This window comes from Neophocaena asiaeorientalis, unplaced genomic scaffold (genome assembly GCF_003031525.2).
Source record: "Neophocaena asiaeorientalis asiaeorientalis breed wild unplaced genomic scaffold, Neophocaena_asiaeorientalis_V1.1 scaffold78, whole genome shotgun sequence".
NCBI classification, from domain to species: Eukaryota; Metazoa; Chordata; class Mammalia; order Artiodactyla; family Phocoenidae; genus Neophocaena; species Neophocaena asiaeorientalis.
This window is the reverse complement of record NW_020175018.1, coordinates 8389654-8416538: the sequence shown is the minus strand read 5'-3', so window position 1 is coordinate 8416538 and position 26885 is coordinate 8389654. Positions and strand designations below refer to the sequence as shown.

General features: G+C 37.3%; 1 protein-coding gene and 1 non-coding gene across 3 annotated transcripts in view; both read left to right on the top strand.

The window, feature by feature from the left end:
• The window catches only part of RC3H2 (ring finger and CCCH-type domains 2), a 51683-nt gene that overhangs the window by 8882 nt on the left and 15916 nt on the right, over positions 1-26885 (top strand). For both annotated transcript variants that reach the window (XM_024762665.1, XM_024762663.1), the window contains exons 3-9: positions 1693-1810; positions 4636-4869; positions 11205-11380; positions 17895-18095; positions 18562-18694; positions 18807-18925; positions 20202-20314. In XM_024762665.1, the coding sequence (XP_024618433.1) occupies positions 1693-1810; positions 4636-4869; positions 11205-11380; positions 17895-18095; positions 18562-18694; positions 18807-18925; positions 20202-20314 (1094 nt within the window). The remainder of the gene's footprint in view (positions 1-1692; positions 1811-4635; positions 4870-11204; positions 11381-17894; positions 18096-18561; positions 18695-18806; positions 18926-20201; positions 20315-26885) is intronic.
• LOC112411587 (small nucleolar RNA SNORD90) lies at positions 18362-18472 on the top strand. The gene has a single exon (XR_003005668.1). It is a non-coding gene; the product is annotated as a small nucleolar RNA SNORD90 (small nucleolar RNA).

The following is a 26885-nucleotide window of genomic DNA, read 5'->3' as shown; positions in this document are numbered from 1 at the left end:
TAGATTTATCATAATTTTCATATAATGAGGGCCTATTTTGTGTTAGGTATGATAGTAAGCAGTCCACATCTATTATCACTAATTCTTGTCATAGTTCTTCAGGTAGTTATTATCCCCATTTTACAGGTGAGGAAGAAAATGAAATTCTGTACTAAATGTACTACATATTAAAGCAAGAAAGTAAGGATTTTTCTGATTAATCACTTCTTAGAAAATTCAGTGAATTAAAATACTCCATTCCTTTAGTGTTTTGATATTTGAGGTTTTCCTTTTAAAGCACATTTCTTTTCAGTGTTCATAATCCAGTTAGACACTCTGAAATCAAGATGCATCTATTTATCAATAGTGTGTCATAAATTAATTGGCAGTTTTTTCCTTAATGGTGCATAAAACAATGGTGCCTCTTGCAAACAGTGGCATCTTAGATTCAATAAAATACTGTAGATTATTTGTAATAATACTAGCTATCATTTAGCATCTGCTATAGGTCAGGTATTGTGTTTTTTCACTTATAAATGTTCTCTCAGTTGGTCCTTAAATTATCTTGCAGGTCTTTACAATATGACTTCTATTACCTTTTCAGCCTTATCTCCTGCTCTGTCCTCACTCTTTCTGCTTAAGCCACACTGGCCTCCTAACCAATTGTCAGATGTACCAAACTTGTTCCCACCTGAGGGCTTTTTCAGTGACTGTTATTTTGCCTAAGATACTCATTCTCTCTCCTCTTTCAAGTCTATATTCAAATGTCATGATTCCCAAGGAAGCCTATCCTGACCACCCCTGTTAAAATTGCAATCCCCCTCCAACACTCTCAAATCCCCCTTATCCTTGCTGTATAATTTTTACTGACCACCTTCTATCATACTATTTATTTATTTATTAAAAAAAAAAAATTTATTGGCTGCCTCCTCTTTACTAGAATGTAAGCTACACAAGGGCAAGATATTTTGTCTGTTTTGCTCACTGATAGGTGCCTACTGCCTATAACTGCTTGGCACGTGGTAAGCACTCCATGAATATAAATATTTGTGAGTTAAATTGAATTTTCATAATGGCACTGTGAAATAGGGATATTCATCTTCATTTTGCAGATAGAGAAACCATCTTGAGCAGTCCAAACTAGACTTGGGGCAGTTAAATAACTTACTCAAGATCATTTGTAGCAGTTGCAGAGCTGCCCAAGGTTTTACCCAAGTTTTGACCTTTCATTGAGAACAAGGGAGGACAGACCATAAACAATAAATATAATAAGTAAATTATATAGGAAGCAGGTGCCAAGTGCTTAGGGGAAAAAAGTTCTTGCCTTTTTTTGCTACTTTTTATTTTGAAATACTTTTTTTAATTGCGAAAAACAGTACACAGAGAACCTGTTAACTTTCTGCAGCTTCCCCTAATGTTAACATTTTTCAAAGTTATAGCATAGTTATCATCCCTGAGGAATAACATTGATACATTGTACAATTAACTACCTCCTTTTTTCCTCTCATTAATTCACCCAGCCCATGCTATTAAGTATGATATCCTTGGTTCTTGGAAAGCAGATTGGCTAGGTGTTTGGCTTTAATTTCACTTAAACTACTTTGATTGTCTGTGTATTAGAAGTTTATACTCACCAAGATTATTATCAAATATAAAATTAACAATTGCATGAACTGGATGAATGTATTTCTTCAATTTTTCTTTGTTTTTTAGGTACCAGATCATCAATCAGTAAAGTTAAGTAATTTAGGTGAGAACAAACACTATGAGGTTGCAAAGAAATGTGTTGAGGATTTGGCACTCTACTTAAAACCACTAAGTGGAGGTAAAGGTAAGTTCATAAAAAAGTACTTTTATGGGTGAGTAGGACTTGGTAATACATTAATTTTGGAAGACTTGATGTTGATACCCTATTAAATAATTTTGAGTTTTGATAAATGAGTTTGCTTAAAGGGATCATGGAAATCTTTTTGATTGAGAACATTATACTATTTTCTAGAGATAATATTGTTATTAATTTAAGAATTCATCAGACATACTACATATTGAGATTTATACAATGTTTATATTCACTGATTAAACTAATGGTGCTATAGCAGAATATTAGTTTTAATGAATCCTACTAAGACAATTTCATGTATTCATTCAGTCATTTATTAAATTTTATGGAGCACTTACAGTTAACTTACATAACTTACAGGTTAGGGTCTTCATGGAGCCCACAGTCTATTGGGGAGATAGGCATATAAGCTCAGTAAGCTAAGTGCTGAGACAGAAATGGAATTCTCTTCTGTAGGTAGGTAGCAGGTCATAGATGTAATAAAAAGTTGTTGAGTGAGTGAATTAATCAAGTATTTCTTTTGTATCTGCTCTGTGCTTTCCACTGTTGGATATTTTGGACACTGGCTTCCTTGAGAAACTTATCCTATCTACCTCATTCATTCATTGAGCAGATACTTAAAGAGCATGTCCTAAGTACCAGGCACTATGTTATAAATGATAATTGCTGTGGAAAGAAAACAGTATAGTTAAACGAATCAGAAATGTCAGAGTGAGGGGAAAAGGGTGGGTTGCAATTTTAAACAAGGTGATTAGTGTAGACCTTGTTAAGATGGTAGCTTTCAAACTTGAGATGAAAGAAGTGAGGTAGTTAACCATGTAGGTTACTGGGAAAAGACTGTTCAAGGCAGAAGAAATAACAGTCCCCAAGGCATGCCTAGTGTCTTCAAAGAACAAAAACAGGATAATGTACGGAGAATGTACCTGGAGTAGGGTGAGTGAGGGGGAGAGCAGTATGAGATAATGAAAAGGAATGGTGAGGCCAGATGTCGTACAGACTTACAGGCCATTTTAAAGACTTGAGCTTTTACTCTTAGTGAAATTGGGGAGTTACTCTAGGATTTTGAGCCAGAGGAATGACGTGATATGACTAATGGTAAAAGGGTCACACTAGCTGCTCTGTTGAGAATTCAGTGTAGAAGGACAAAGGGAGAGCCAGGGTATTGGCTGATGGGACAAGGTTAGTGGAAGTGCAGCTAGTGAGAAGTGGACAGTCTGGATGTTTTTTGAAGGTAGAATCAAGAGAATTTCCTAAATTATTGGATGTGGGTATGAAAAAGAGCAGGGTCAAGTATGACTCCTGAGTTTTGGGGTCTGAGCACCTGGAAAGAGAAGTTAACCATCAACTTACACAAGGAATACAGCAGGGACATTAGGTTTAGATAGGAAGATCAGGAGTTCAGTTTTGGTCATGTTGAATTTGAGATGTCAAATCTTCACTTGGATGCTGTTAGGTAACCAGTGGATATATGTTAAGGAATGAGGTATGAGTTGTAATTTTGGGAGTCATTGACATACAAGTAGTATTTAAAGCAATAAGACTGGATGAGATCACCTAAGTAGTGAGTATAGATAGAGAAGAAAACAAAAACTGGGTCCTAGGCTGTTTAACATTAGGAAGTCAAGAAGAAAAGATGAAATCAGCAAAGAAGACTGGAAAGGAAGAAGGAAGGAAGAAAATTAAGAGACAGAGGTGTTCTGGAAGCCAAGTAAAGAATGTTTTAAAAGGAGTTAGGAGTGATCTGTGCTGAGTGCTCTTGAAAGGTCAGATAAGATAAGGATTGAGAATTGACCATTGATTTAGCAAAGAGGAGGTAATTGTTGTTATGAGAAGAGCAGTTTTGGTCAAGAGATAGTGGCAAAAACTTGATTGGAGTAGGTTTTAAAGATTGTGAAGCAAGGATTTGGAGATAGTGAATATAGACAGCTCTAGAGGATTTGCTGCAAAACGGAGCAAAGAAATGGGGCAGAGCAGGTAGGGGAAAAGGGATGAATAAAAAGATTTATTGGGCTTCCCTGGTGGCGCAGTGGTTGAGAGTCCGCCTGCTGATGCAGGGGACATGGGTTCGTGCCCCAGTCCGGGAGGATCCCACATGCCGCGGCAGCGGCTGGGCCCGTGAGCCATGGCCGCTGAGCCTGCGCGTCCGGAGCCTGTGCTCCACAGCGGGAGAGGCCACAGCAGTGAGAGGCCCGCGTATCGCAAAAAAAAAAAAAAAAAAGATTTATTAATTTTTTTAAGGTGTATGAAATAACAGCATGCTTGTTCTTACTGTATGTTGATGCAAATGATCAAGTAGAAGGGGAACAATTGATGATGTGGGAGAGAGGGAAGAATTGCTGGAGCAATATCTTTGAATCTGAAAAGGGAATAGGATCTAAGATTTTGTCATTAAACCGTGTTCTAAATGTTTTATATACAAAACAACAACAAAAAAAGCCCCAAAAACTAGAGCTGTTGTTAATCATTACATTTAGATTTTTTCATTTATTTAGGTCTAAATTTATCTTCAATAGTTTTAGTGAAGATGAAGAATAGACTAAATAAACCCAAATTACTCTCTTTTGTGGGACACACGTAGCCTAGAGAATAGGATACCCAAATAAAATTCGAAGTAACTAAAAATTAGGCTCCAGTTACCACAGAGTAGTGATAAACAGGGACAAAATATTCATTGTTAAAAAATGAAAGTACCTTATGGGGACTGATTAGGAATTGTGGCTTAATAGTTAAATACTAGATATTTCCATTAAATAGATAATGAAATTTGACTTGTCTTTTTTAATTGAAAAAAACTGTAGTTTCCTTTTTTCCTAAAGGTGTAGCTAGTTTGAACCAGAGTGCACTGAGCCGTCCAATGCAAAGGAAGCTGGTGACACTTGTAAACTGTCAACTGGTGGAGGAAGAAGGTCGTGTAAGAGCCATACGAGCAGCCCGTTCACTTGGAGAAAGAACTGTAACGGAACTAATACTACAGCACCAGAACCCTCAGCAATTGTCTGCCAACTTATGGGCTGCTGTCAGGGCTCGAGGATGCCAGTTTCTAGGGCCAGGTAAGATAGATCACTGTCTTGCCTTTCTTGTTGGCTATCAGAGCTAGAGGATGCCAATTTCTAGGAGTAGGTGAGAATACTCAGATTTATACTTACAGATATTGACATAATCAAAGATAAATTAGTTTTTATTAATCATAATTTATATGATAAACAGTGTGATAGTGTTTTAGAATGAATTTCTCATTTCTTTAAGAAAAGTGACACAGATCCAATTTTACAAATTAGAAAAGTGAGTTAGAGAGAGGCCTAATGATACACAGGTAGTAAGTAAAGAAAAGTAAACCTTTTTATGAAAGAAATTAAAAGTTCATGATTGTCTTTAAAATTGGGAAACAAATTATTAGAAAAAATAAGAATCATCAGGGGATGCTTCCTTTATAGTTACCATCATCTACATTCTGTTTAAAAAATCTTTACCTATACCCAGGTTATGAAGTACTTTCCTTTGTTATCTTCTTGAAGATTTATTGTTTTGCCTTTCTTATTTAGAACTATAGGCTAGGAAGAATTTGTTTTTGCAAAGGAAACTTTTTTACTAAGTGGCATTGGGACCACTGGATAGACATGTGGAAAAAGATAAAATTGGATGTAATTTTTTTTCTTCTTCTATTTCTTTTTTTCATGGATGTATTTCTTTTTTAAAAAATATTTTTCTGTTTATTTATTTATTTATTCTTAGCTGCATTGCGTCTTTGTTGCTACACGTGGGTTTTCTCCAGTTGCGGCAAGTGGGGGCTGCTCTTCGTTGTGGTGCGCGGGCTTCTCATTGCAGTGGCTTCTCGTTGCAGAGCATGGGCTCTAGGCACATGGGCCTCAGCAGTTGTGGTGCACGGGCTTAGTAGTTGTGGCACGCAGGCTCAGTAGTTGTGGCACACGGGCTTAGTTGCACCGTGGCATGTGGGATCTTCCCGGACCAGGGCTTGAACCCGTGTCCCCTGCATTGGCAGGCGGGTTCTTAACCACTGTGCCACCAGGGAAGTCCGCATGGATGTATTTCTTAATACTCCTTAGCTACATAAATCCAAGTAGGTTAGAAATACTTATGATTAAAAAATAAATTGTATAGGTAATAAAAACAAATACATGAGTGAATTCCTTTATAACCTAGGAGTAGGAAACACTGTTTTCTTTGGCTCCACATCCAGAAGTGATAACAGAAAAGACTGGTATTTGACTATATAATTTTTTTAATTGCATCATAATAAAACATCATAAGAAAAATTTTAAAAAAGAGAAACTTGGGGAAATATTTATATCACATACAGAGGGCTAATATAACTAATGTATAAGGTACTTGTAAAAACTCAGAAGAAAAATACCAACCACCCAATTAAAAAATTGACTAAAGGTGGAAACAGACAACTCAAGGGAAAAAGTAATGTAAATGGTCCTCAAACAGATAAAAATGTGCTCAGTCTTTCTCATATTAAGAGAAATATACATTAAAATTATAGTGAAATACCATTTCTCACCTATCAGATTGGCAGAATTCAAAAGTCTGACAACTTTTGTCTCTTGTCAAGGCTGTGGGAAAACAGGTGCTTTCATCCAGTAATAGTGGGAATGCAAAGTGGTGCAAACTTTAAAGAGAGGGATTTATCAATATCTAGCAAAATCACCTCTGCAGCTACCCTTTGGCCCAAAAGTGCTATTTCTAGGAACCTGTCCCATAAATATAGCAAAAAATGCAGAATGCATAAAGTTAAAAAGCACTGTTTATAACAGTAAACAGCTGGAAGCAACCTGAATGTCTATGAATAGGAGACTGGCTTAGTAAACTGGTATATATCCTTCCAGTGGACTACCATGCATCTGTTGAAAGTAATGAAGAAAATGTATATATTCTTCTGGGTGTGATTTCTAGATACATTAAGTTAAAAAATAAAAGCAAGGTGCAGAATAGTGTACCTGTTACAGTAAAGCACACTTTTAAATAGGGAAGGGAGAGAGAGACAACCATTTTCTAATTATTTGTTTGTATTTTCCAAAGGAAGCAATGGTAGGAAAAATTTAAAAATAATAAACATGTAGAGTAGGGAAGATCCAAGAGAAAGCAGATAGAGACAGAGGCTAGATCTCGCTCAGTGTATGTTGATTTGTAGTTTGTACCCATGTAAATGTTTTATGTAATCATAAAACAATTCTTAGTAAATATAAGTTTTTAAAATTTAAATAAAATGAATAAAACAAAAAAACACCTAAGAATGAAAAGCTAAAACATTCATAAGTTGGTAGCATATTCATCAGGAATGAACTATTTCAGGTGACTTTAGAACACAGTGTTTTTGATTTTTATATTCCTAGTGTGATATATAATAAATCCTAAATTGTATTCACCAGTCATATTTATAATTCTATTGGTATTGTTATTTTGAAACTATAATACAGACACATAGTAGGATAAAGCAAGTAGGTAATTATGTCAATGCCATCAGGAACCAAGGTTTTTGGCATTTAAAAAAAGAGAGATACTTTCTTAAAAAAAGAAAATATGAAATCAAAGAATTTATGTAAAAACCCTGCATTCTTAAATTTGAATTGGCAATATAAGTACAGACTCATTTATTTTTCTTTTTCTAGAAAATGACTGTTTCCTAGCTCTGTCTACTTAAAAGGCTTGGAAGCAATGAATAGCCATAGCACCCAAAGTGTGGCCTTTAATAAATACCATTTCCTACTAAAAAGAAGCAGGGCTCTTTTAATAAATTTCTTATCCCAGTTCTAGGGTAGAAAAGTACAAGATGAACCTGGGAAGTCTTGTGCTAGAAAGCAAAAAAGCTATTAAAGACCATCAGAATCTTGTCAAAAGGACAGAATCTGAAAAGGCTCCCACTGGACAAAAGTGGGACAATCTGAACCTCCAAATGAATAATGACTATAATGGATTGAACACATAAAATGTGTAAAAATCCATGATCTTGTAATGATAGTACAGAAAAAATAAATTGGTTATCTTTGGCAGTTGCTGGAGCACCAACACATTATGCTAAAAATTGGAAAAGGAGTAGAAAAACATCAAGCATGCTTTTTCTGACTTTCCTTTTCAAATTGCTTTCAAGGACAGTTTCTCAGGGTTTTGAGGGTAGGTTTCTCTTTTAGCAAAATTCCAGCTGATAAATTTAGAAAAACAATGTTAAGGTTAGAAAAATCACATAAAATGAATTAATAATGGGTCTAGGCAAGAATTATTATTGGCTGTTAAAGCCAGTAGATGAAAGGTTAATAAATGAAAAAGGCCGAAACCCACTGATCAATTTTAACATTACTAAAAGTGAGACATCTAGGTCTTAAGTATCTCCTGATGTGATACATAGAATAAGGTGTATGCTTGCCACCCCCCAAAAAAAAACCCAAAAACTAAAAACTCATTCTGAATCTAATCAGGTCTCTAGTTTACATGAAATAAGGAGGATAAAGGAACATCACAAATACAAAATTAGCCAAATCGAGAATGTGGGGGTATTGTTTAGAAAAATGATTGTTTCTGCAACAAATTATTTTCTTTTAAACGGGTGGGAGAGTGGGGGAGAGCTAGTATAGGGTTTTTTTTTTTTAAAGCTTGAAGACATACAAACCAAAAGCAATATATGGACTTTATTTGGATACTTACTCAAAGAAACCAACTATAAGAAGAAATTTTGAGACAGTGGGAGAAAATTCAACCTGAACTGGGTATTAGATGATATTAAGGAAATATATTACTCTTTTTAAATATGATAATGGTGTTATGTTAATTTAAAGTTCTTACGTGTTAGAAATACATAATGAATTATTTAAGGATGAAGTACTATGTTATCTTGGATTTGCTTCAAACCACTCCAGCCAAAACAAACTAGAAAAGTGGGTAATGAGTAGATGAAACCTTAGTGTCAGCCGCTGTATTATGGGTACATGTTATCCCTACTTTTGTATATGTTTAAAATTTTCCATAATACAAAGTTAAATTGAAAAATAATTTTAAAATCCTTATTTATATATAATTTAAGAATGCTTACCTGTGGATATTTCCTCATGTTTATTTACCTTACCTAAGAAGCACTAGACTAGGTATCAAATATTCTTTGTTCTATAACTCGACAACAAAAAGATAAACAACACAATTTAAATTTGGGGGCTTCCCTGGTGGCGCAGTGGTTGAGAGTCTGCCTGCTGATGCAGGGGACACGGGTTCGTGCCCCGGTCCAGGAAGATCCCACATGCTGCGGAGCGGCTGGGCCCGTGAGCCATGGCCACTGAGCCTGCGCGTCTGGAGCGTGTGCTCCGCAACAGGAGATGCCACAACAGTGAGAGGCCCGCATACCACAAAAAAAAAAAAAAAAAAAAAAGGGCCAAGAACCTAAATAAACATTTCTCCATAGAAGATACATAGATGGCCAAGAAGTACATGAAAAGATTAAGGAAATGCATTATCATTAAGGAAATGCAAATCAGAACCACAATGAGATACCATACCCACTAGGTTGACCATAATTTAAAAAGTGGAAAATAAAAAGTGTTGGCAAGGATGTTAGAGAACTTGGGAATGTAAAATGATGCAGCCTCCATGGAAAAACAATTTGGCGGTTCCTCAAAAAGTTAGATGTAGAATTACCGTATGACCCAGCAGTTCCACTCCTAGGTGTATACCCAAAGGAACTGAAAACAGGTATTCAAACTAATACTTGCACTCGAATGCTTATAGCAGCATTATGCACAGTAGTCAAAAGGTAGAAGCAATCTGGATGTCCATCAATCCTGATGAATGGATGAACAAAATGTGGTATATTTATAAATAGAATATTATTCAGCCATTTAAAGGATTGAGAAACCGATACATGCTACAATGTGGATGAATTTTGAAAATGTTATTTTAAGTGAAAGAAGACAGACAGAAGGTCACAATATTCTGATTCCATTTATATGAAGCATCAACAAAGGTCAATCCATAGAACTAGACATTAAGCGAGTGGTTCCCAGAGACGGGGGTGGGGGTGGGGGTGCGGTCAGGGGTATGGGGTGTGACTGATTAATGGCTATAGAGTTCCTTTCAGGTGATGAAAATGTCTTAGAGCTAGATAGAGTTGATGGTTGTACAACATTTTGAATTGTATACTTTAAAATGGTTAATTTTAGTGACGTAAATTTTACCTCAACTTTTTAAAAAGTCCTTGGTTCTAATTATAATTTTGTTGCTAACTAGTTGTGAAACTTGGCCTAGTCACTTAACTTTTCTGGGCCTCGATGTCTTACTTGGGAAGAGAGGGGTTTGATTTTTAATCTAGATTCTAGATCTTTCAGTTCCATTGTTTTCATTGAGAGTCAATATATTTTTAACTTTTTAATTCTAAATAATTTCAAATTTACCAAAAAGTTGCAAGAATAATGCAGAGAATTCCTATATATTCTTTATCCATATTCACTAGTTTTTAATATTTTGCTATATTTGTTATATAATTCACTCTCTTTTCTGAGCCATTGAGAGTAGGTTGCATATTTCATGCCCCTTTACCCCTTGCACTTAAGTATGTGTCCTGCAGAAAAACAATACATTCATCAAATTCAGAAAACTTAACATTTGTACAATGCTGCAGTCTATAGTTCATACTCCAATTTTGTTGGTTATTCCAAAAATGCCTTTTATGGCATTTATTTTCTTTCATTTTATGATTGAGTCTAAGATCACATATTGTATTTATTTGTCATGTCTCTTTTTAGTCTTCTTTAACATAGTACCATTCCTCAGCCTTTCTTTGTCTAATGTTGGTATTCGTGAAGAATACAGGCAGTTATTTTTACAGAATATTCCTTAATTTGGGTTTTTCTCATGCTCCTTCATGATTAGATTCAGATTATACTCTACCTCCCTGGCTGGAAAACAACATAAATGGATGCCTTCTTTAGGTATTGCGTCCAGGGGCTAATATCACTTTTAAATTATATGCAAAATAATTCTGACAGGCAAAGCAACATTCTCATGCATTAAAAAATTACCATTTATCTTAAGACTACTATGTGTTCTCTACATGTTATTTAATTGTCACAGTAGCTCTGTGAGTTTTAAAAATGAGGGCTTTTTTTCACTTTTAACATTATCATTATCTAGTTGACTACTAAATACCTACAGAAGATATATTTTGTTTAAGTTCTGTTGACTTGTGTTCTGTTTGGTTGTTTAGTAGGACGCATGTTTTCTTTTGCTTGATTTCTTTTTAAGTAAACTGTATTTGCACACATGTGATGGCCTGTTTTTCTAAGTATTTACAGGCTTCAGATAATGAACCACCATAAACTAATACCCAAAGTAGTCTGACAGGTCTCCTCATTTATCATGAACTCATGTTCTTTACTTCTAGCTATGCAAGAAGAGGCCTTGAAGCTGGTGTTGCTGGCATTAGAAGATGGTTCTGCTCTCTCAAGGAAAGTTCTGGTACTTTTTGTTGTGCAAAGACTAGAACCAAGATTTCCTCAGGCATCAAAAACAAGTATTGGTCATGTTGTGCAACTACTGTATCGAGCTTCTTGTTTTAAGGTAAGTAGCAAGCAACCATCTAAACATTACATGCCTGGGTGTGAGATACCTGGTATGGGTGTTACCTGGTCTAAAGGCCCCAGAAATACAGAATGCTTACAAGAGTTAAAAGGGGGCTTCCCTGGTGGCGCAGTGGTTGAGAGTCCGCCTGCCGATGCAGGGGACATGGGTTCGTGCCCCGGTCCGGGAAGATCCAACATGCTGTGGAGCGGCTGGGCCTGTGAGCCATGGCCGCTGAGCCTGCGCGTCCGGAGCCTGTGCTCCACAACAGGAGAGGCCAAAACAGTGAGAGGCCTACGTACCGCAAAAAAAAAAAAAAAAAAAAAGGGTTAAAAGGAAGCTTTGCTTTCTGCATTTATTGCATCTGTGATACTGCATATGTGTGATACTACTATGTGTGGGTGTAAGAACACATACGTGAAGGTGTCAGTAACACTGTGAGGAAAATACTTTGGTAAACTTGGCTCTTGGAATAGTAAAAGTGAACTAAAGAAGCCTACTTCATTAATGTTTACCATCTTAAAAGGGAGTCAGGAAGCATACTGAAAACTTCATAACAGTAGGTAATGTTTTAACTTCCCTATTAATTATTTTTATCTCTTTCTCTGTGGTGATTAGATTAAAGCCTTTAATCTGAAGATGGCCCGTATGTTGTCTTATGGATGACAAGAGAGTGAAAAGTTGAGGATACTGACCCACTCTGCATTTAGATGGTGGGGTTTTTGGCAGAGAGGATAGGGATGAACCCTAAGTTATTTAGAAATGTAGTTTCATTGTCAAATAGGCTTATGGGTGGTGACAGTTACTGAGAGATGTGGAAAGTAGGCTGAATCCTTGACGTTTCTGCATGTTACAAGAATATAGGTTACTGGTGGGGACTTAAGAAGGGCCCAAGGACTTGGAAATAGAAAGACCCATTGGCTTCTTATAAAGCAAAACATCTATAAAGTACTTCTATAAAGTAAAACATCTGAATTTGAAGCCAAAGCTTATTTAAGCTATTTTGCTGGTTTTATAGTCCAAGAGTGAAAACAGTACAGGCAGAAAGGAGGTTTTCTTGGCACTCTGCTTAGTTTGAGATAACAGGTTAATTGATGATGGAAATATGTTCAGATGAGTTCACTTATCTCCACCAGTGAGGGTTGGACGCTATCTGCCTGATAGTTACAGTGTTTGATTGTGTTCTTAGGGCAACAATTGAAATGAATCTCTGGTTCCTCGAACATAATGTTTTTGGCTAAGCAGGCAAATTACAGAAATCATTTATCATCCTGAAGTGACTGGCTTGGTTCTCACACTGTGTATTGTTGACTTAATGTTGTTTCTTTTCCTCAGTGGTATCATATAGATTTGTGGTTTATGATTGTCATACATCTACAGCTGCTCCTAATATCTGACATTTGAATAACACTATGTTTAGAAAGATTTCAGTTTCATGCTCCCATTTCATCTTGTACTGCTGCCCTGTAGTTTAAAATGTTGAAAGCAGTGTTTACATGAATCAAAAGATATCATGCTGACAGTTGCCAAAAGGCCTCTCTCCAGGGGCATTTAATAAACTCACCATTGTTGAAGGTCTTTTCCTTGATTATAGGCTTAGAGACCTGAATTTTGGGGGTTCCTCAGGAACAGAATCACCACAACCAAGGTCACATACTACATATTATCAATTTTATAAGTTTTTTTTTTTTGCGGTACACGGGCCTCTCACTGTTGTGGCCTCTCCCGTTGCGGAGCACAAGCTCCGGATGCGCAGGCTCAGCGGCCATGGCTCACGGGCCCAGCCGCTCCGCGGCATGTGGGATCTTCCCAGACTGGGGCATGAACCCGTGTCCCCTGCATCAGCAGGTGGACTCTCAACCACTGCACCACCAGGGAAGCCCAAGAGAAGTGCAACTTTTAACTGACTTTAATTCTCATGTCATAGCTATTTTCCTGTAGAAGAGTATCAAACCTTTGCTTGCTTAGCATGGAATCAGAACAAGGGGAGTTAATGATTCTCTTGTTTAATGCAGTGATTCTAAACTGAAGATACATCAGAATCACCTCTGGAGTTTTGAAGAGTATACATTTGTGGGTCCCATCCCTCGGTATTTTGATTTGGTATATCTGATACCAAACTATACCAGTGAGACTTGAGCATTCATATATACTTGTTAATTATGCGGTCCTTGAAACCAGGGATTCTGATTACCTGAAATTGTAGTTTTCAAAGCTTCATAGGTGATTTTGATGCACGTTTATAGAACTTCAATAGGACCAGGCTCTGTTAGCCACCTGTATACATCTTACAACTCAGGTGGATAGATGTTCATGCTGCCCAAGAGGCACCCTGTACCTTGGTGGTTGGATGAATGTTACCATCCTCTGGTTTTTTGGGTTTCTTTTTTCTGTTTTGGATTAATAATTCCTCCTTTTGGGCTTCCCTGGTGGCGCAGTGGTTGAGAGTCCGCCTGCTGATGCAGTGGACACAGGTTCGTGCCCTGGTTCGGGAAGATCCCACATGCCGTGGAGCGGCTAGGCCCGTGAGCCATGGCTGCTGAGCCTGCGCGTCCGGACCCTGTGCTCTGCAGCGGGAGAGGCCGCAACAGTGAGAGGCCCGCATACAGAAAAAAAAAAAAAAAAAATTCCTCCTTTTGTTTCCTCAGTGTTTCTTTTTTTTTTTCTTTAATATTTATTTATTTATTTGGTTGCACCAGGTCTTAGTTGCAGCATGTGGGCTCCTTAGTTGCGGCATGAGAACTCTTAGTTGTGGTATGCATGTGGGATCTAGTTCCCTGACCAGGGATCGAACCCAGGTCCCCTGCATTGGGAGCGTGGAGTCTTACCCACTGTGCCACCAAGGAAGTCCCTCCTCGGTGTTTCTTTAAGTAGGTTATTTTGTGATTTCTAAGTTATACTCTGCTCTTTCTTAAATTCTATGTAAGTCTGTGTTGATTAGAATTTTGGGTGTCCCATACTTTTTTATAATGTATTTATATATTCTCAAAGAGAATTGTGAACTGATACTATTAAGTTAACTCTCAGATGATAACTTGATTTCCCCACCTTCATGTTCTTGGGGTCATATTACTGCTGTCTCATGTGCCAACAACAGCAATCAAGACTACCAGTGAGGTGGTCGAGGGAGATTTTCATTTCCTGATGAGAAAATCATCAATTTGAATAGTTTGAACTATTTGTTCAATCTAAGTTTCAGAGCCTGTACTCTGCCTAGGTATTCTGAATTCTAACCAGGTATCAAATTTCATTGTGGCCATTAGCAAGTTTTAATGGTTCAGAAATAAGTGTGTATCATTTATTGCGGAATTATGTAGCCACATACCTGCATGTTTAGATAATTAGACAGTTACTAGGACATGTGAAACTCTACCTTTTGAATTTATGTTTTTTAATCACTTAAGTATAGATTAAAGCTATAAAAATACCCTAATAAATTTTGTGGTGGCAGAAAATTTCTTAATTTCTTAATCCTCACCCATAGCACTAATGTTTGCCTAACGATCATGTTCCTCTTCTACTTAAAAGTCCTCAGTGGTTTCCCATTCCGTACGGGATAGTATAGTCATACCTCAGATATTGCAGGTTCTGTTCCATACCACTGCAGTAAGGCGAATATAGCAATAAAGCGAATACAGCAATAAAGCGAGTCATAAATTTTTTGGCTTCCCAGTATATATAAAAGTTATGTTTACACTACACTATAGTCTATTGTGTGCAATTTCATGATGCCAAAAAAGTATGTACTTTAATTAAAAAATACTTTATTGCTAAAAAATGCTAACCATCATCTGAGCCTTCAGCAAGTCGTAGTCTTTTTGTTGGTGGGGAGTCTTGCCTCAGTGTTGATGGCTGCTGACTGATCAGGGTGGTGGTTGTTGAAGGTTGGGGTGTTAATGGCAATTTCTTAAAATAAGACAACAATGAAGTTTGCCCCACTGATTGACTCTTCCTTTCACAAATGATTTCTCTGTAGCATGCAATGCTGTTTGATAGCATTTTACCCACAGCAAAACTTCTTTCAAAATTGGAGTCAGTCCTCTCAAACCTCGCTGCTGCTTTATCAACTAAATTTATGTAATATTCTAAATCTTTTGTTATCATTTCAACAGGCTTCACAGCATCTTCACCAGGAGTAGATTCCATCTCAAGAAACCATTTTCTTTGCTCATGCATAAGAAGCAGCTCCTCATCCATTAAAGGTTTATCATGAGATTGCAGCAATTCAGTCACATATTTAGGCTCCACTTCAGTTCTCGTTCTCTTGCTGTTTCCACCACATCTGCAGTCACTTCCTCCACTGAAGTCTTGAACCATTCAAAGTCATCCATGAGGGCTGGAATCAACTTCCTCCAAACTCCTGTTAATGTTGATATTTTAACCTCTTTCTGTGAATCACGAATGTTCTTAGTGGCATCTAGAATGGGTGAATCCTTTCCAACCGGTTTTCAGTTTTCTTTGCCCAGATCCATCAAAGGAATTACTATCTATGGCAGCTCTAGCCTTACAAAATGTATCTCTTAACTAATAAGACTTGTCAGAATTACTCCTTGATCCATGGGCTGCAGAATGGATGTTGTGTTAGCAGGCATGAAAACAACATTAATCTCACTGTATATCTCTATTGGAGCGCTTGAGTGACCAGGTGCATTGTCAACGAGCAGTAATATTTTGAAAGGAATCTTTTTTTCTAAGCAGTAGGTCTGATCAGTGGGCTTAAAATATCTAGTAAACCATATTGTAAACAGATGTGCTGTCATTTGGGCTTTGTTGTTCCATTTCTAGAGTACAGGCAGAGTAGATTTAGCGTAGTTCTTAAGGGCCCTAGCTAGGATTTTTGGAAAGGTAAATGAAGATTGGCTTCAATTTAATGTCACCAGCTGTATTAGCTCCCAACAGGAGAAGCTTTGAAGCTCTGAAGACAGGCACTGACTTCTCCTGTCTAGCTATGAAAGTCCTAGATAGCGTCTTCTTCCAATACAGGACTGTTTCATTTACATTGAAAAATCTGTGCTTTAGTGTAGCCTCTTTCATTAATTATCTTAGCTAGATCTTCTGTATAACCTCCTGCAGTTTCTACGTTAGCACTTCCGGCTTGCTTCATCTTGTAATTTTATGTTACAGAGTCGGCTTCTTTCCTTAAACCTCATGAACCAACCACTGCTAGGTTCAGACTTTTCTTCTGCAGTTTCCTCACGTCTCTCAGCCTTCAGAGAATTAAGGGGAGTTAGGGCCTTGCTGTGGATTAGGCTTTGGCTTAAGGGAATGTTGTGGCTGGTTTGATCTTCTATCCAAACCAATAAAACTTTCTCCATATCAGCAATAAGACTCTTTTGCTTTCTTATCATTTGTGTGTTCACTGGAGTAGTGTTTTTAATTTCCTTTAAGAACTCCTTTGCATTCACCACTTGGCAAGCTCTTGGCACAAGAGGCCTAGGTTTCAGCCTGTCTTGGCTTTCAACATGCCTTCCTCACTAAGCTTAATCATTTCTAGCTTTTGATTTAAAGTGAGAGATGTGACTCTTCCTTTCACTTGAAGCCCTTTGTGGGGCTGTTAACTGGCCTACTTTCAATACTGTTGTGTCTCAGGGAATAGGGAGACCTGAGGAGAGGGAAAGAGGCAGGGGAACACCAGTTGATAGAGCAGTCAGAACACACATTTATCCGTTAAGTTCACCATCTTTTATGGATGTGGTTCATGGCGCCCCAAAACAACAATAGTAACATAAAATATCATTGATCACCATAATAAATGTAATAATAATGAAGTTTGAAATATTGCAAAAATTAACCAAAATGTAACACAGAAACATGAAGTGAGTAAATGCTGTTGGAAAAATGATGCCAATAGACTTGCTTGACACAGAGTTGCCACAGACCTTCAGTTTGTAAAAGACACAGTACCTATCGGTGAAGCACAATAAATTAAATGCAATAAAACAAATTGTGCCTGTCCCCAAATTTCTCACCATAGTATACAATGCCCTCTGTGATTCTTCTCCAGCCTACATCTTAGCCTTTAATTCCATGTGCTCTGCTCTTTCATGTTTCTGTTTACCACTTGCTACTCTTTTGAGAATTCTATTCCTCACCCTTCTTTGCCTGGGGAACTCCTGTTCATTCTTTGGGACTCAGTTCATGTAGCCTTCTGTTGGGGGAAGCCTTCCCTGATACTCACCCTTCCCTCCCCCACCTGTCAGATTTAATTGCCTTTCCTTTACGTTGCCATAGAGTCTTACAATAGCACTTATACGATAACTTTCTATTTACAAGTTTCTTCCCTACCACCTGCTGAGCTCATTGAAGGAAGGCAGAACTATGTATTAGGTTTTGTAAGTTCTGCTTTGTTCCCAAAAGAATTTGTGGTGAGGACATTATTTTCTTTGTACCTTCTCCATGTAGTATCTGATAGGCTATAGGTACCTCCCCCATCTAAAAAAAAGAAAAAGTTGTTTGGGGAAGGAGAAAGAGCAGAGTAATTCTGATGGGTTTTTCTCTCCTTTCTATTTTTTAGGTTACCAAAAGGGATGAAGACTCTTCCCTGATGCAGCTAAAGGAGGAATTTCGGAGTTATGAGGCTTTACGCAGAGAACATGATGCCCAAATTGTTCATATTGCTATGGAAGCAGGACTCCGTATTTCACCTGAGCAGTGGTCTTCACTTCTGTATGGTGACTTGGCGCATAAATCACACATGCAGTCTATCATTGATAAGGTTTGTGAAATTAGAGATGCTGATTTTATATCATTCTGCTACATTGGAGAGTATTTGAATCTTTTGAAGGGAGTAAAGAGACAACCAATTGGAGAGTCCTGTTTTTACATATAAAACTGTTATAAATATCTTTCTTTTTTATTATTTTCTAACTTTTAAAATAAACTAAGGGGGGCAACAGGGAAGCAAATACAGGATGTTAGCATAAAAGGAGCCTGGCTAACCAAGTCTGTCATTTATCTATATTCTGACACCGGATAGCTAATAAATAAGTTTTCTAAGTGTCTAATGATGAATTTCATAGGGCAGATTCTGAGGTGAAAATTTAATTCATCATTGATACTCCTACTATGGAATCTGAAGACACTTGAAAACCTATTCAGTATGTTGACTAAATGAAAGCATTTGAATATAGACAGGTCATAAAAACCAGAGTAAAAACCATTCTGTTTTCTTTTTATGTTAGCTGCAGTCTCCAGAATCATTTGCAAAGAGTGTTCAGGAATTGACAATTGTTTTGCAACGAACAGGTGACCCAGCTAACTTAAATAGACTGAGGCCTCATTTAGAGCTTCTTGCAAACATAGACCCTAATCCAGGTATGTGACAAAATAATTGCTTATACTTTTTCTACCTTTGAGGTAAATAACACAAGAGACTTACTGCTAACAAATTCTTTTCGTCATCCCATCCCCTTGGTGGACTATACAGATGCTGTTTCACCAACTTGGGAGCAGCTAGAAAATGCAATGGTAGCTGTTAAAACAGTGGTTCATGGCCTTGTGGACTTCATACAAAATTATAGTAGAAAAGGCCATGAGACACCTCAGGTAAGCACATTTATTGCACTTCTGACTGCTCTTAAATTTTTAACAGGGCATCCTGAACATCTTAACAAGCTGTTTGGTTAATGGACTCCTTATGTGACTCCAGTCTCACATAAGTTTTTATTGTCTCTCTTCTTTTGAGAGAAACCCAAGTTTTAGTGCACCTGATAAATAATTCATAGTACAGCAGCAGTTGGAGGCGTACCTTGAATATGAGTTTACTGCAGGTTTTTTTGACCAACTCTATAGATCTGATTCCTTCCAAGTATTTTGTCTAATTTTCTTCTAATGTGGGGAAATTGTCACTTTTTTCTCCTTTGCTGCCATACCAATGAATTCATGTTTGTATATGTGTGGAAGTAAATAAATAAGTATTTTCAGTGTCCTTTGAAGGAGTTATTTAAGATAAAATCCTTCATTCTAGCAATAACGTCCATTTATTAAATCACTATGAGCCAGTCCCTATGTTCAGTATTTTACATATATTATTTCTAATCATCGCAGCCACCTGCAAGGTAATTGCTGTTCCCAAGCTGAAGTTTAAAGGTTAAATAACATATGTAAGGTCATGGTGGCAGTAAGTGACAGAACTGGTATCAAATCTACTCCAAAGTGATCTTTCCACTCTTCTGTCCTTATTCTATTAGAAGACATTATAATGTTCAAATCTTAACTGAAAGATGAATGTTTTATATTTATTAAGGTCATAGAAATAACAATGACATTTTAGATTTTGATGCAAATTATAGCAGTTATGATGATGTTTTTATATTTTGCCTCATTATTTGTATGAACTTAGCTCCAAGCCTTAGAAGAAAGTTGTACTCTCAAATTGACAAATAAATTAGTATTTCTTAATTTTTAACTTCTGGGGTAAGTTGTATTCTCCCTTTTCCTGAGAACATTTAAGTGGACAAAGCTTCTGGCTTTTTTAATGCTTTTTGAAATTGGTTGCTTGACTTGGGTATCATAGTTTTGAGACAGCAATGAATTGATGAGAAAATCTTTTATTTTCATGGGCATTTTGTTGCCTGACAAATAAGTAACATAACATTTGAACCAGTTCCAGATAATCCTCAGAATGAATATCTAAAATGCCACCTCAGGGTTATGCCACATAACTCATAACAGGAAACAATGCAGTGGTAGTTGTGTCAGCACAAGAATTACTTATCTAACATGAAAAAGAATTAAAGGTGTAATCATAAAATTCTGGAGTCCCAAGAGTGAGTGACAACTGGAATCTTCACTTTTCCAAACATTGATTTTCTTTTCATAGCCTCAGCCAAACAGCAAATACAAGACTAGCATGTGCCGAGATTTGCGACAGCAAGGAGGGTGTCCACGAGGAACAAATTGTACTTTTGCGCATTCTCAGGAAGAGCTTGAAAAGTAAGTTAGGAGAACTCTCTTTTATTTGGGATTAATTTTTGGTCATTATGAAAGTGTTATATAGAGTCTTAAAGTTTGTGATGGGTTTCAAAGATGCAATCAAGTTTGCATTGTGGAAGTCTTTAGATTGAAAAATAACCTTTTCTTTTGAAACCACACCTTGTTGCTTCTGGCAGCATGGTTAACATAATAAGTGACTTAGAACCTTATTCAGCTGTCATATTTTAGACCATTGTATATCTGGAATCCATGTTTCTGCTAAACACCTGTGCAGAATGAAAGTTTTCTTATGTTCACTCTTACTTGCTCAGGTTCCATTGAAGGTAACAGCTGAGTCCCAGGTAAAATGGTAAAGCAGATACATTTTCTTTTTATGGTTTTTGGTCTTTTTAACATTCTTTTTTCTGTCTTCTTTTCCCTTTCTCTTGTCCTATGGGTAATCCCTTTTTCTATGTCCATTTACCCCAGACATAAAAGTAAATGGATATAAGCTGTAATATGTGTTGTCCAAGTTTTTGTTATTTTGTTTTTTAACTAAAACATTCATCATTGAGATCTCACCAAAAATTGATTCCAGCCTTTCTACTGGATAACTGGTCTTTATATCAACTCTTAATGGACATCTCTCTTGTTTTTAGACATTTTAAACCCGATTTGAGCTAATTTTCTCCTCTTATACGTCTTCTCTTGTGTACATCTTCTATCTGCTATCCCTAAGTGTACCCCGTCCAGCCAGTTATACGTGCCATGTTATAGGAATCATCTTTGCCAGCTTTCACCTGCTTGTCTTAGTCACCAGGTTCTGTCAGTTCACCTTCCTATATATTTCTTGACTCTTCCTTGTTCTTTCTGTCCTTATAGTCTAAGCTGTCATCCCCTTTTCTTGATCCATAGTTGCCTCCTAACTAGTCATCTTACAGCTATCGTTGCCCACCCCCAATCCCATTATTCCCCCCAAAATAGGGAGAACTTTACACATAAGGCTCATTGCAGGTAATGAGACTTGGGCATCCCTGTGGATAAACATGTAAAATCTGCTCTGGCCCGCAAGACTCTGCGTCATCTAGTTTGTGCCTGCCTTTTTTATCTCATCTCACAACGCTCCCTAATTTTATTGTATACTCAAGCCACGCTGACTGTTTGTCAGTGCCATGCTCCTTCCCACCTGAAGTCTTTTATATAATGTGGTTCTTTCTAGCCTTGTCTTTGGAGCTTTCCCTGTGCCTAGCTCATCCTTTCTTTTTCAGGGGCATCCCCCCAGTATTTCATACTAAACCAGGTTCCTCTTTTTCCTGCTTATCAAAATTATAATTAACTTATGGAGTCTGTCTTGGGGGTTGACAAACTTCTGTAGAGATGCAGTTAGTGAATGTTTTCAGCTTGGTGAACCATTCATTGATCTCAGTCAACCCACTCTACTCTGCCACTGTAGCAAAAAAGCCACCATAGACAATGCATAAAATGGGCATGGCTTTAAACTTTATTTACAAAAACAAGCAACTTTGACCCATAGGTGATAGTTTGCTGACCCCTCATCTATTTATTGAATGTCTGCCTTACTGAAGTGTAAGGTCCATGGACTATATATGCATCTTGTTTATTATTGTCTCCTCTTTTCAGTGGCTAGCACTGGGCCCTGCACATAATGAGCTCTACAGCAACAGCAGTGTGATAGAAGATAAATGTGTGTGCATTAAAAAGAAGAACAGAAACATGCTTCCCTTCTTACTATCCCCCTGCTTCTCCCAGACTGGAAGATCCCAGAGAGGCTGCAGGAGTCTTAAGAAAAAAAGGGTGCTGTTTGCATCTAGTCTAGGCAGTTCTATATGATGTATACAGAGTTTTACATCAAGATGATTTTTTAGACTCGAGATATTTTGAGCTTGTCCATACCTGAAGTAGAGCTTTTTAGTTAAAATAGAGCTTTTTAGGGGACCTTGCTTGGGAGCACTTAAAAAAGAGAAGAAACTGTGTGATTTCATACTCCACTCACAACTGGTGCCCGCCTGAAAATCCATTTTACCTCTTACACCTTCAAATTGGCTTCCTGCTCTCCATCTCCAGTTTCTACTTCAGAACTTTATTATTTCTTGCCTGAGCTTATATTGGTAGCAGTAAAAATAATAATAGCCAAATTAGTCAGTCAAATTTTGTGCCAGGTGCAATGTTTAATGTTTCACGTGTTTACCCAATTTGTCTATTCTACTGCTATGTGGCTTTTTTTACTTAATTGATTAATTAATTTATATATTTATTTTTGGCTGTGTCGGGTCTTCACTGCTGCACGCGGACTTTCTCTAGTTGTGGCAAGCGGGAGCTACCCTTTGTTGCAGTGCATGTGCTTCTCATTGTGGTGGCTTCTCGTTGCAGAGCATGGGTTCTAGGTGCGCGGGCTTCAGTAGTTGTGGCTCATGGGTTTCGTTGCTCCGCAGCACGTGGGGTCTTCCTGGACCGGGGCTTGAACCCATGTCCCTGCGTTGGCAGGTGGATTCTTAACCACTGCGCCACCAGGGAAGTCCTGCTATGTAGCTTTTTACATGCATCTCCCTATGTCTCAACCAAGATTTTCTTTCACAAATACGGGTTTAATCATGTCCATCTTCTGCTTTAAATTCTTAATTGGTTCCTCAGTATATCACTGGTTCTGGGCCCAATCTTGCTTTCCAGCCTTATTCCACCTTTTGCATTCTTTACTTTTTTAAGGTACATCCAGTTTACTACTATATGAATTCTTTCACTCTTCTTTCCTTTATACATGTTGTTCGCTGTATCATATGCTTTCCTCTTCTCTGTTTGGAGAGCTCCTGTTCCTGATTATACTCAGGTATCATCTTCTGTCTGAAAACTTCCCTGACTTCCCAGGCAGTGTTAGTTGCTTTCTTCACTGTGCTGCCATAGTACTCTATACCTGGTAACTTTATAACTACCAGTTCTCTCACTGTATTGCAATTATTTATTTACTGGTGTGTATTTTCACTGGACTTCATTTATTTTATGGGTTATTCATCTTTATATTTTCTGCACTTAACAGGTATTTGACATGTAAACTCAGGATATTTATGTTGAAAGAGCAAATAATCTATAGTTCATATTTCCAACCAGCTTCACACTCTCTGTTGCTGTTAAATAAAAGAAGAAGAAGAAGAAGGAAAAACAGGGTAATACAAAGCATTAAGGAAGTGGAAGATGTCATTATCTCGTTGGTTAAAAAAATGCATGTTGCTACCCAGCTCTGGACTTTTTGAGGGCGGAGCCTTTATCTTAGCTCCTATAATGTACCGGGAGGAATTCAGCGAATGTTTGTTTAACTTAAATAAATTTTATCCCAGCCTGCTTTCTCTACTATACATATCTCTAACCAAGCAAATGCCCAGAATCTCTCTTAAGAATATTTGTGTGAATATATTTTAGAATTTAGGGTATTGGAATCCTGTTCCCCAAAATTGCTACATTCTGGAGAGTATCAAAAGCCTGAGGTCAACCAGCTCAAGAAATATTTTTTAAAATGGTTGTTAAGTGCTAGGTACTATTTGAGGTACTTCTAGTGGGGAAAGAAGAACAGTAAACATGTAAACAGACAATTTCAGTTACTGATAAAATGCTGTAAAGAAAGTCTGAGGTGGAAACAAGCTTGGCATGTTCAGGAACTAGAAAGAAAACGAGTATGCCTGGAGAATGGGAAGAATGGCAAAAGATAATGTTGTAGAGATTAGGTGAGGGCCAGACCATATTGGCTTGGTGGACATTGGCAAGGAGTTTGCATTTTATTTTGGAAGCCATTATAGGGTTTTATTCAAATGGCACAATGAGATTTTAATTTTGTCTTAGAATTGTCACTCTAGTGTCTGCATGATGTAGACCAGTTAAACTGCTGCAGTGGTCCAGGCATGAGATTAGTAGCTTGGTCCTAGGACTATAGTAATTGAGATGATGAAAAGTAGCCAGATTTGTGATATATTTTGGAAGTAGAGCTGCTAGGACTGATAGATCGAATGTGGGGTATAAAGAAAAGAGAAGATCAAGGATGACTCCAAGGTTTGGGGCCTGCATAACTAAGTAATATCTTTTACGGAGATAGGAAATGCTTGGGGGTAGAAAATCAGTACTCTTGGCCATGTGAAGTTTAAGGATCACTCCACATTCATGAGGCAGATATTTATGGAACACCTAACATGTACCAGGCACTGTGCCGAAGATAGATGAATAAGGAACGCAGAATTCTTGCTCTCATGGGGCTTACATTGTAATAGAGAAGATCAACATAAACCAAATAAATAGAAAACATAATATCTGGTGCTGATTGGCACTACGAAGAAAAATAACAAGGTAAGGAGAAGGAGATTGGGAAAGGGGAGATATTTTAGATAAGATGGTCTGGGAAGGGATCCCAGAGGATATGACGTTTAAGCAGACACCTGAATGAAGTGATGATGCACTAGAGAAGAAAAGATAATTATAGGAGTGAAATCTTTGAGAAGGCAAATGGGCTTGGGACCTGGGGTGCAAGTGGAAAGATTGGCCTTAGTTAGGAATAGGAACTCTTCACCTCCTATTTTAGGTGGAGTGTGTAGTTACAGAAGCAGGAAGGTTGGCGGGATTGGTGTTGGAAAGATAATTAATTCTCCTCTGGTGTCATCTGTTTTCTCTGTGAAGTGGGAGGCAGTATCATCAGCTGTGGCGGGGCTCTGGGGAATGGAAGGGAAGAGGATGTTAGAGATAGGAAAGTGAATTTAGTAGAGAAGTGTATTAATGTAGTGCTTGGCCATTTTAAATACTTGATCATGATTTTGAAGAGAGTTTAGTCAGCATGATTGCATGATTTTTCTCTAGCAACATTCACCTACTTGAGCAGACACAGAATAAGAGAATAAGTAACAGATTGGATTGGGGTTTTACCAGGTGAGTTCAACAGGGTAATTGGACCAAGGGAATTAAAGGTATTTGTAAGGGAGGAATTAATGGTAGATAATGGATTCTGAGCTGGGTAAGGCAGGGAGCCAATACTTGAGGGAGCTCATGGATGACTTTAAAAGAATAGGAGGTAATTGGCTTTTTTCAACGGTGAGGTCCAGATTCCAAGCCTAAGTCTTTAGCTGCCTAGATGCCAGGAGTCCAGTATGTATCCCTGTTTGTCCCTTACTTTACCTTACTCCTCTCTTAAGAGACTCACAATTAAAACTTTATTTTTTGCCTGCCCAAGCAATCTTAAGGAAATTTGAAATTTATCCTTTGAGAATGGAAAGCAAGGAGCAGCTGGGCATTTTGTGCAAGAACCTTTGAAGTGAAGAATGAAGAGCAGGTTTCAGAGTAGCTTGTTGAGGGAAGCACTGGCCCCTCCATGCCACCAAACTGCCTTTCTAAAATATAGGTCTGCTCATAACCCTCATTCTTCAAGAAGTAATCATTGGTTCCCCAGATCTATAAGATGACATATATAAGCTGGCCATAACCTATGGTTTTTTTGAACTTCATGTTCTATCACTCCACCTTTAGCCAGGCTGATCTGGGAATACTTGTCTTTACTGAGCTTTGCTGCTTCTGTCAGTGTGTGTGTATGAATGAGACGGGGAGAATTGAATAATGAAGCTGTTTATAGATACTGGAGGACTAAAAGGGAAACTGTTGTGAAGGCATTGCTCATCACTAACACTGTTTATATCTAATTACCATATGTTTGGTTATATATAACATTAATATCAGATTAATTTAGGTATATGTAATTATGAACCCGTATGTGTGTAGTCTTTCTATTCATATAACATAGTTGTTCACCACTTTAAAGTATTGGAGGGAACACTAACTAGGACTACATTGTAACAAAATTTTTGTTGTATGACTGGAAATAAATTTTCTTAAATGGAATCAGAGATCAGGTTGCTTCATATATTAGAGTATTATATCTGACCACCATAAATAAAACCCTGAATTTAATATCAGAAAATATCTTTAATCCAAATACTTTTTATTTTAGTCATAAACTAATCTGAAAAATAGAATACTAAATTTCTATATTTTGGTGTAATGTTTAAGAATGAGTTTTTTTTTTTAATCTCTTTAAAATTATATGATGTCTTAACAATTTGGTGACAACAGAATTCTTTCAACTCTTGCATACCTTTTCATTCTACATTCCCAAATAAATTTGGTATGGTTACTTTCATTTTTATATAGTGTACTTTCTACTCCAATTATACAAAATTTTCAAGAAGATCTCTTCCCACTCTCAAAATAGTTTTTTGAATACATTTGTACTTTTCTTGCTACATTAATTATGTGTCTCCATACATAAGTATTGTGTGTACATATATATATTGTATATGGCAGATACATTTTCATGTGGTGGCTATCATAGCAGAGTTCGATGTAGACTGTATTTGATATTTAGCTGAAGAAACTTTTTTTTTAACATCTTTATTGGAGTATAATTGCTTTACAATGGTGTGTTAGTTTCTGAAGAAACCTGTTTTTCAAAGTTGTTCTTCCTTTTAACATTTTTTCCTATTCCTCCCTTTTTTTTTTTTTTTACTTAGGGTAAGATTTAGTGAAATATTTACTGATATGTTTATTGTTT